Source organism: Melanaphis sacchari, unplaced genomic scaffold (genome assembly GCF_002803265.2).
Source record: "Melanaphis sacchari strain LSU unplaced genomic scaffold, SCAv2.0 Contig21_pilon_pilon, whole genome shotgun sequence".
NCBI classification, from domain to species: Eukaryota; Metazoa; Arthropoda; class Insecta; order Hemiptera; family Aphididae; genus Melanaphis; species Melanaphis sacchari.
In genome coordinates, this window is record NW_020271096.1 from 1,182,970 (window position 1) to 1,193,789 (window position 10,820).

Below are 10,820 nucleotides of genomic sequence, written 5' to 3' on the forward strand. Positions count from 1 at the left end.
TTGTTATATTTTTTTACATCTAAACATTCTGAACCTATACAACTAGATATACGTATAAGCTAAAAGTGTCCTACCTATATTGATTTCAATAGAACAAGAATATACTATTAAACACGACATCTTATCATTAATTAGTTATCAGTGGTCATAATAATTAAGTGTTTAAAGTGCATAATATATTATAACATGACATTTCAGTTCAAAAACTAGCCATATCTTAATTAGGCATCGATTAAGATATGATAAGTGAGAATTTTTAAAAAACTACAGCAATTAAGAATATTTAATAGTAATAATGTATCAGTCTTTAATTTTTATAGTAAAATTTGGTAATTACTTGAACCTAGATAGTACTTTTAAGGGTTAACAAAATCAAGAAAAATAAAACTAAACAACTGAAAAATGAGAATATTTACACATACCAAGTTTTTGACAAAATCAATTTCGTACTTTATTTATAAGTAAAATAAATTACATTAATACTTAGAAATATTTGTATTTCTTAATCTATTTATAAACATTTACAATTTTATAAATTTATGGTTATTTCAATTTATGTTAAAAATTATTTTCTTGATAAAAGAAATCAAACAATTTAGTACAAAGTTTACCATAAAGTGATCTACCAATACATAAAAACATCAAAGAGTTCATATTTTGACAAGATTCATCAAAATCATAATAGTTTTAAATGTTTACTGTAGTAAAATAAATAAAATTATTAATTTTAATATTAAAGACTTGAAATAAAATATAAAATTATGTATATATAATATGTTGTTTTTACTATATTTTAAAAATAACAAAAGTACATTGTTAACATTATTTATATAGAAATTCAAATATCTTATTTTGGAAAAGAAATAAAAGCTGACTCTGTATTTCCGGTCAGAATTCTTTTTCGTATGAACGTATTTATTATTAATTTAAATTTAACGAGTTTCAAAAAATGTATAAAAAAGTATACGTAGTATTATTTAAAATAGCTCGAGTATAAATGAAAAATTATTATAAAATACACAATTCTAAATTGTGACACTTAATTTTTATATTGTATCCGATATTAATTTATTATTATACTATTTTAAATCACTATTCAGTTCAATTAAATACTATAGTCTATAGATAATATAATAAAAATTAAAAAATATAATACAAGTATAATATGAAATTAGTTAATGGATAATATAAGATATATCACAAATTTGGAGTAATATACTATGAAATTATTAGAGATAGTTACTTTTGACAGTGTTCAAATCTGTAATTTCTGCAAATTAATTGCTTTGATTTTTAATTTATAGAAAGGGGTAGGATAAAGTGGGAAATCTTTAGTCACAAATACACTAAAATTAAGACCCGCCAGTACATCCTAATTAAATCAACAACTATTACCTGTTATATTTATACGCTATTTACATTATTTTCTATAACAATATAAAACAGTATCCACAAACAAAATGTTTTTATTTTAACGATACTTTAGCATAGCTTTCAACTTTTCGAATGATTTAGTTAATGATATGAATAATTTAACTTAACAGTTATTGTAAGTTTGCTTGGAAAAGGAATTAAGTAAACATGTGGGAAATTAATTATAAATTCAGAAAATTTCAAAAGTCAACAATCTACTATTTATACTTCATGGTTCAAGTTGAAGAGTTTGTTAAGTCACTTTTTTTCTAGTTTTAGAACATTTCATGAATAATTGACTAAAATATTTATGATTAAATGCTAGTTTTAAGAGATTTGTTATTTAATATTTATTTTACTGATTCCCATCGGTTTTACTATTGCTTAATGTTTATTTACTCTATAGTATCATATCTTGTTATGAAATAATAACCAAATTAATTAAAATATATTACTACATACCAATTTTGTTTAATATTATTAATTTAATGAACATGCAAAATATCCACATGCATATTTAAAATTAAAATGATAAATTAATGATTTATGTCAACTGTGCACCGTATCATCATGGCTTGAGTAAAAGAATAGTTAAACTCAGATTAAAAGTCAAAAATTTAATTTAAAAATGTTAATACACATTGTCATAATTAAACTAATCTAATTTATTTATTTTTACTAATTATTAAAGGTTAAGTAGTTCATAAATTAATAAATATTATCAGATAAATGTATTATAAATATATTTCAGATGGTATAGTACGTAATATACCAGGGGCGGCCAAACAGTCGATCGCGATCGACCAGTCGATCGCAAACGATTTTAAAGTCGATCGTGCTAGAATTTATTTTTAGGCTACGCTCACGAAAATTAATTATGGTGATATAGTAACTTAATAATAATAAAAACTTTTTTACCGAAGTCGATCCTCAAAGGTGAAGTATATTTTTAGTAGATCGCGGCCGAAAAAAGTTTGACCGTCTCTGTAATATACAATAACACCTAAAATAGTTTAAACATGGTAAATTCTGTATTTTTTTTTTTTTAATTACAATACTATAATCGCATATTATACTAAAATAATAATAATTTACAAAATAATTTTTACTGAATTTTTAAAAAAAGTGTAAGAATTCCGTGTGAATAAAGTCAAACTTATTTCTGATAAGCAAATTGATGACCAAAACAAACATTCCGTTTAAAACTCAAATACCGACTCACTAATAAATTAAAAGTGCAGAAAATGTTTACACATTTATGGTAGACATAATGAGTAATGATAAATTAATTTTCCATATCATTTCTGCATCTTAGTAAGACCAACATATCCTGAGGCGTTTAGTTTAGTTTAAGTTGCATGAGTCGCTTCCAAAACAACGTCTGTCTTGTTTCAATTTTGTGACGCGGAAAACCTAACACGATGAATAATTGTTTACGTCCACCCCTGATAAGAATTTTCTCTTCAAAAAATTATCATATTTTAACTTAATCTAACATATTCTTCGAATACTTATTACCTAATTATCTCTTTAAAAATATATGATCATTAATTTCACTGCTTTTGTTAGGTATAGGTATTTATATGATGTTATAAATCTCACACAAGCATTTGTCTTCAAAATAAAAATCACAGAAACAAAATAAAGTAAATTTAAAATTTTTTAATAGTTACAAGGTAAAAGATTTTCGTAAGATAAGCTTAAAAAAAAAAGTAATGTGAATTACAAATTAATCCACATAGTATTCGAGATGAGTGGGTTCATAAGTTTACGTCCGTTTCGACAAACATAATATTTTAAATAGAGCGTGAACGCGATCGAAATGCATATAAAATATTTTCGATGAACTTGAACCATATTAACACATGTCGAACACAATTAATATAAAAAAAAAAAATAAAAAAAATGAAACGTACTTCACGGGCGTCTACGCCCCGACCGGTTCTTGTTCGACGTTGTACTGCAGTGCTACTGGTGTGAGATATTATTCACTGCGTAAGACTGGAAGGGACGATGTGACAAAATTTTAGCATAAATACCATGTCTCCGTTCTCCATATTCACCAGTTCATTTCTGTACACAGTCATTCAATACTTTGACAAAACAACAACAACAAAAAAACCCACTAAAATGGCCGCTAAGGTAAGTCGAGATGGTCGTGATTCGATACTTTAAAACGTTTGGTTTTCAAACGGATCCAATTTTTCGTTTTATAAACTCCTCCGGTGTAATATTAATTTTTTTTAAACTCTTGTCTTACGTCGTTTTACAGTTCGTCATCCTCGCCGCTTGCGTGGCTACCGCTCTCGCCCAATACTCTGCCCCGGCCTACAAGCCAGCGTACTCAGCCCCCGCTTACCCGGCACCAAAGGCTTACGCCCCGGAACCCGCATACGCCCCGGCCCCGTACAGCTTCGAATACAGCGTAAACGACCCACACACCTACGACGTCAAGAGCCAATCCGAATACGCCGACGGCAACGGTTACGTCAAGGGATCGTACAGCCTTTTGGAAGCCGACGGTTCCACCCGTACCGTCGAATACACCGCCGACGACTACAACGGTTTCAACGCCGTCGTCAAGAACTCCGCCCCGGCCTACAAGCCAGCTTACTCCGCACCGGCCTACGCCGCCCCAGCCTACGCCGCCCCGGCTTACCCAGCACCGGCCTACTCCGCACCGGCCTACAAGCCAGCGTACAAACCAGCATACTAAAAACGTGTTATTTCGTCATGTGAACCAACTCTCTTCATCGCCTTTTTTTTTTTTTTCCATATTTTCTTCGTGTATACCTCTCTGCCATCGCGTTCATATTGAACCGTGGTCGCAAAGACATACCATGCCATATTATTGTATAAGACAATAGGTACGTCTCGTGTATTTATTGTGTAAATATATATATATACACCCATGTGTATTTATTGAACATACTTGGATTTTTTTTTTTATAATTTTTTTCTCTTTACACCTTACGGTCCTGCTATAACACCTACGAAAAAATATTTATTTTTTTTTTGTTCTATTTTGATCACTTTCAAAGCAGAAACAAAAATATATACGGTTTTATTAAAACTATTTCAGATTCAGAAATAAATAATAATTAGTGTACGTTTTCAACGCCTTGAAAGTGTTATCTTGAAATCATTCATTAACGCTATATAATCTGAGTACTACATGAATTGTAACTGAAACCAAACATTTTAATTTGATTTAATTTCAAACAAATTCATTGAAATAGTTTAGTTAAAACTAATTGCAATATATTGACAATGGAAGTATAATATATTTTACATATTTAAACTATTATAAGCAATATTTTATATTTATTAAAAAAACTAAAAATTACAAAAAGACAAACAAGTCTATAAAGAATTAATAGGTTGAAAAATATTAAATATTATCGAACAATAATTAAAACAAGTTCTTGAATTTATTTTGACGAATGAATTACGTTTTTGTAGTCATCGGAGTCATCAAACCTACTACTTTAGACGCGCCTTTTTTGTCGTAACTGTAGACATTTTTTTTTCTGTTAAACTCCATTAATCTAACTTAATCATGGATTTCATGTCAATAATAATTATAAATTATAATGGATGTAATAGTTAAAATTGTATACTGCATAATCAAAAATAAATAAATAATTAGTAAGAACAGATGATTAATATATTATTAAAAAATAGGAAAAAATATGTTATAAAAAGTAAATAAATTTGTCTGCTTAACTTGTTAAGTTTTTTATAATTATTCCTAAAATATTTTCTTAATTCTTAGGTATACATTTAAAATTAAAACGCTAAGAAATTTAATTTTTTAAGAAAAACAAAATGGTACCTATAATTTGATCAGTTACCTACTATGTAAAGATTGTACTCGTAGGTCATTATTGCACATTTAAATAATACTATTACTATTTTAGGTTTATGTGACTCTTTATTTTGAAAATATTTCAAAATTAAACCAATAAAATAAAGTTTAAATATTTACAAAGATAAAATCTATAAAATAACTATAACTATAGGTTTCCTTTTTTCATCACGTTGTAAGTCGATAAACTATTTTAAGCATAATCAATATTCAATAACTAAAACATAGATAATATTATTTATAATAATATCACTTATTCAGTTTTCATAAACAGTTCTATAAGTTCATGGTTAATTATAATCAATATGTAGTAAGATAACTACATTTAAATGTATCATTTTCTAATTGAAAATTATATTTATTTAAAGTACAATTAATCGCCAATTTACTAATATCATTGTATATCCGTAAATTAGAAGGTTTGCTATTTGCACTGTTATATATTATACGTTTTACATGATATAATTTTATAAATTCGTGTTTAATGTAAAATATATAATTAATAAGACGAAAATTAAAATCTCTTTCAAAATACAAGGTAGTTTTTACCTAGACCTATAGGAATGGACTATTTCCATTTAGGTGCATTATCGAAATATATCCGAGCATATATTTATGGAAACTGTTTTGTATATTTAATGGTATAAAACTCCATTTATTGATAATTTGTGATTGTAGATATGATTATATATATAGGCATTAACTAGTTAAAAAGTTAATTTTTTTTTTTAATTTTTTAATTTTATTAGTTACTTTATTTTCTAATCAACTTATAACTTAAGGAATTGAATTGACAGTTGAAATAAATTAGCTTTTTGCAATTGATATTAGAAAGTTTTTTTATAAAATTATGAATATAATAAATTTTATTGTTTTAATTTTTTATGACCTTCAATTCCTATATTATTTACAAAACTAATATTTGTAAAATTATTCATTTGAGATATATATATATAGTTTAAATTAATAAATATTATATCATGTAACGTAAAAGGGTATTTACTCTGTATAATGTGCATCATGATAAAAATTAAATTAAATTGTTTTTTATAATTTAGTAAATTAGTAAGACATAGGTAGTAATTCTTTATGTGATCTATATACTAATTAAAAAAAAATAAAAATAGATTAAATTTTTTAAACTAAGTCAAGTTAGTATTTTTTTCTGTATTAAATGTTAACTTATCGAGTTCAATTTATAATTTGTTAACGGTTAACTTCTAACTTATCAATCTTGTAACTAAATTTGAGTTAAATATTTTCATTAACTTGCTCATTTTTGTATATAATATATATCATATACCTTCAAAAAAAAAATTATCTCATTTTGATTTTTATTTGCTATTTATTTACAAAATAAATACACTGATGAAATATTTGGTTGATGAACATGAAATTAAAATGTCATGACTACCTGCATGAACATTTAGTGTTATGACTCAAAAATGAAAAAAATGTTAGTATGCCTTGTATGGAACTGGTTTGTAAGCCGGTGCTGGGTAGACGGGTTTGTAGGCAGGGGCGTTGTACGGGGTCTTGTATCCTCCTTCGATCTTCTTGACGATGGCGTTGAAACCGCTTTGGTCATCGGCGGTGTATTCAACGACGCGGGTGGAACCATCAGCTTCCAAGAGGCTGTAGGATCCCTTGATGTTGCCGTTGCCGTCGGCGTATTCAGATTGGCTCTTCACGTCGTATGTAGATGGGTCGTTGACGCTGTACTCGAATTTGTATGGGGCTGGTGCGTATGTAGGCTCTGGGGCGTAGGCTCTTTGTACCGAATAAATGGGCGCCGAGTACACTGATCTATAGGCTGGGGCAGAGTATTGGGCGAGGGCGGAAGCCATGCAAACGGTGAAGACGATCAACTGTCGAGAAAATTTTCCAAATTTAAAATATGTATACATATATAAATATATCATACGATTTAATGGTTAAGTAAATAACGATGACACTCGTGACTTACCTTGGCGTCCATTTTATGGATTTTTGATTATTTTATGAGATTATTCGATGACTGTTAACAAAAATAAACTGATGAATTTAGAGACTGGAGACGCAGTATTTATGCTAAAAATATTTCACATCACCCTTCCAAATATTATAATAATTGGCACACATTGTCGTTTAGCTTATTGTGTCGCATTGGACAAAAACCGGTTAAAACGAAGATGATTGTGTCAATCGATTATTTTTTATACATTGTATTTGAATTTTTTTAGTATATTTTAAATTAATTGAAAACGTAATCGTCTATCTACTTGTTTCTACATTTTAATAACACTTTCAATGTGATTTTCAGGTATATGAGATAAGATTATGAGTATTATATCTTAAATATATATTCATAATATATCATACAAGAAACAAAATTAACAATCAAACAAGCGATTTTTTATAATTTACTAGTTATTTTTAAAATAAATATAGTGATTCTCATATAATATAATACTTGGTTAGTAAATAATGAAGAATTTTATACAGGACTTTTGAGAGTATGTATTGTTATTGTCAAATATGCGACCTGAGAAGGTAGATAATAACTACGGTCAATGGTTTTAATGGGATTGTATTATAATAAGTATAGTGTATTGTATCCCTTTATTTATTTATTTTCATCTTGTTAGTACCTAATGCGTATTATGTAACCATATGACATGAATTATTTTTTGAACAACGTATGAATACGGTCGTATTCGGTTGTATAATCACAATGACTGTTTTTGTCTATAAGATTGGAAATACCATATTTCTTCCCATAGGCAAATCTTTTTCCCGATTCGGATTGTGTTACGGGTAAACCGTTTTTTACGCTTTACTTAATTGAGATTATTGGTTTAAAATTCATTTCATATTTAGTAATTGATTTTGCATTTTCATTGTACTTCTGTTTTAAATAATTTAACTTTATTAAATATGACAATAAAATTAAAGGTAATTGTTTACAAAATATCTAATTTTATTTTCATGGTATAAAACATAGATATTTGTATATCAAATTCCAAGATAATTTACCGTATTAAAGTCCCCCAAATATTCTAAATATATTTTTCTATTGTAATTAAAGCATAAAATTAATATATATATATTTAATAAATTATTGTTTATTTATTTATTATTTTTTTATTTTTATTTTTTTTATGATTAAACCATAAACATATTTGCTAGATAGTGAAATGTAAAAAGATGATTATTATTTAAATCATTGAATAACTATATTTTAAATATTTAAACTATACTATGACTGTTAAATTTGAAAAATATTAAATATGTCAAAATTAATATTTAATCTGCATAATCTCGACACTGACTTAAACTTTGTTAACTCTTGTAGGACATTATGTTTACTATTAAATTTATAACAATAGTGGTTATTATTTAATATAAAATTAGTTTTGATTTAATAGTGTAGGAAACTACCTTAATATAAAATTTAGATTTTAGATAAGTACCCAAGTTTAGATTATAAAATATTAATGCTTAATTTGCATTCAAAACTAATACTCTACCATTGTCATATATTTAATTTATTTGTGATCTTATTTCTGGTTGATTGTCAAAGTATTTTTTTATTTTTTATTTTAACTTGTGTACATAATGACTTTTTTTTTAACTAAAATATTTATATTTACATTTATTTAAATATTTTATCGTGAATTGATACTCGTAATTTATAATATAATAAACTTTCATGCTATAAGAATCTCTTAAAAGTAAATAACATACAATTTAAAAACAAATTTGTCGTAATAAAGAATAGTCTAAAGAGATTATAAAACGAGGTTTAAAAATACATTTTAAATTATTTAAAACTTTGAACTATTATTAATATATACAAATTCTTGACAAACGATGATGATTATCTAAGTACCTGCATTAAAATTATTTAAAATCAGTTTTAAAAAAATCCTAGTATATTTTACAAATATTTAATAATTTTAAAATTTGATTATTTAACTGTGTAGATGTACCAATAATACCTATATTAATATTACTTTGATTAAGTATATTATCAACCCAGTTAAATGTAAATGTTATTAATCGCAATAACTAACAGCATTTTAACGTAACAATTGTATGTAATATATATACATTTACATACAAACTAGCTATATACGAATTTTTAGTTATTTGTAACTTTCACCTGATTTGTAATTTATTAATCTATTTCTCAATAAATAATTAATTCAAACATAATGTTTACAGTAGGTAAAACGTCTCCACGTGGATGACTTTTTTTATGAATACAAATATTTAACTAAATTCAATTATAACCAGTTCGCGTCATGTATACTCTGGGTAATGAAATACTACAATACATGGAATGGGTAAAAAGTAACACTGACATCTTTCGATTTAAATACTGCGACAACAGGCACGGAATTTATCAGTCACCGTGTAATATTTGTCGCCGACAGAATAAACAGAATAATATTCAACTACCTATCGTACAACGATACAAACACAAAATGATCGCCAAGGTATAATATGTAGTAAATAATCATTTTATTAAATAGTAAATGTGTTCATACAGAATTGGAAACGTTAATTTTCATTTTATTTTTATTTTCAGGTACTCGTCATTGTCGCTTGTGCGTCTCTTGCCGTCGCTGAATACGCGTCGCCTAGAGCGTACACTCCGGAGCCCAAATACGCACCAATCCCGTACAGTTTTGAGTACAGCGTAAACGACCCATACACTTATGACGTGAAGAGTCAACGCGAGTCGAGCGACGGAAATGGAAACGTCAAAGGATCGTACAGCCTTTTGGAAGCCGACGGTTCCACACGCACCGTTGAATACACCGCCGACGACTACAACGGTTTCAACGCTGTCGTCAAGAACTCCGCCTCTGCTGCCTCCTACAAGCCAACTTACTCTGCACCAGCCTACTCAGGATACAGACCAGCATATAAATCTGCATTCTAATTGTTTTTCTCTAGTCATTTAAACCATTTGTCTTCCTCGCCTCGTGTCTTCTTCGTGCGTACCTCTATTTGATCACGTTCGTATTGAACCACGGTCCCAAAGTCATGCTATACCATAGTAACGTTATATGTATATATTATGTATAAATGAAAAATGACGCGATTTGTATATTTATCGTTACCGTCGCCAAGAATTTCGAAAGCGGCTACGAAAAACTCAATTTATATTTACCTAATTATAATAATATATTACTATGTGTTGTATTGTTTCCGTTTTGTATAATATTGTTTTCTGTTCATCGAACGCAAATGTTCTCATGTGCTTATCATTTATCACTCATATTTTATCATGTTGTTTTATGTACATTTTATGTAATATTATAAGCCTAATTGTTGACTATTATAAGCTAACCCAATTTTAATTGTGCTTACCTACGTGTTTTGAATTATAAGTAATAAAACCTACTCATGAAATAATTATACACTCATCTTGATATTTTTCATAATTTATTTCCTGCTATTACTTGGTTTCAAATCGTTATGTAATCAAACCTATGACTCGAGAGTATTCTAAACACAACATTTTCTTTTTCACATTTTTTACAGATCC

The 10,820-nt window shown here is 27.4% G+C and overlaps 2 protein-coding genes across 2 annotated transcripts; one reads left to right on the forward strand and one right to left on the reverse strand.

Moving 5' to 3' along the window:
* Window positions 1-3,440: 3,440 nt before the first annotated feature.
* On the forward strand, window positions 3,441-10,690 carry LOC112593996. The gene is made up of 5 exons (XM_025338585.1): window positions 3,441-3,555; window positions 3,686-4,126; window positions 6,712-6,979; window positions 9,560-9,762; window positions 9,855-10,690. Exons 1-5 carry the CDS (start codon window positions 3,454-3,456, stop codon window positions 10,209-10,211), a joined length of 1,371 nt encoding a protein of 456 aa, XP_025194370.1. The 5' UTR covers window positions 3,441-3,453; the 3' UTR covers window positions 10,212-10,690.
* LOC112594078 (cuticle protein 18.6-like) lies at window positions 6,599-7,340 on the reverse strand. Its single transcript, XM_025338695.1, has 2 exons — window positions 7,248-7,340; window positions 6,599-7,149 (listed from the first exon to the last, which is right to left on the reverse strand). Exons 1-2 carry the CDS (start codon window positions 7,257-7,259, stop codon window positions 6,739-6,741), a joined length of 423 nt encoding a protein of 140 aa, XP_025194480.1. The 5' UTR covers window positions 7,260-7,340; the 3' UTR covers window positions 6,599-6,738.
* Window positions 10,691-10,820: the final 130 nt, after the last annotated feature.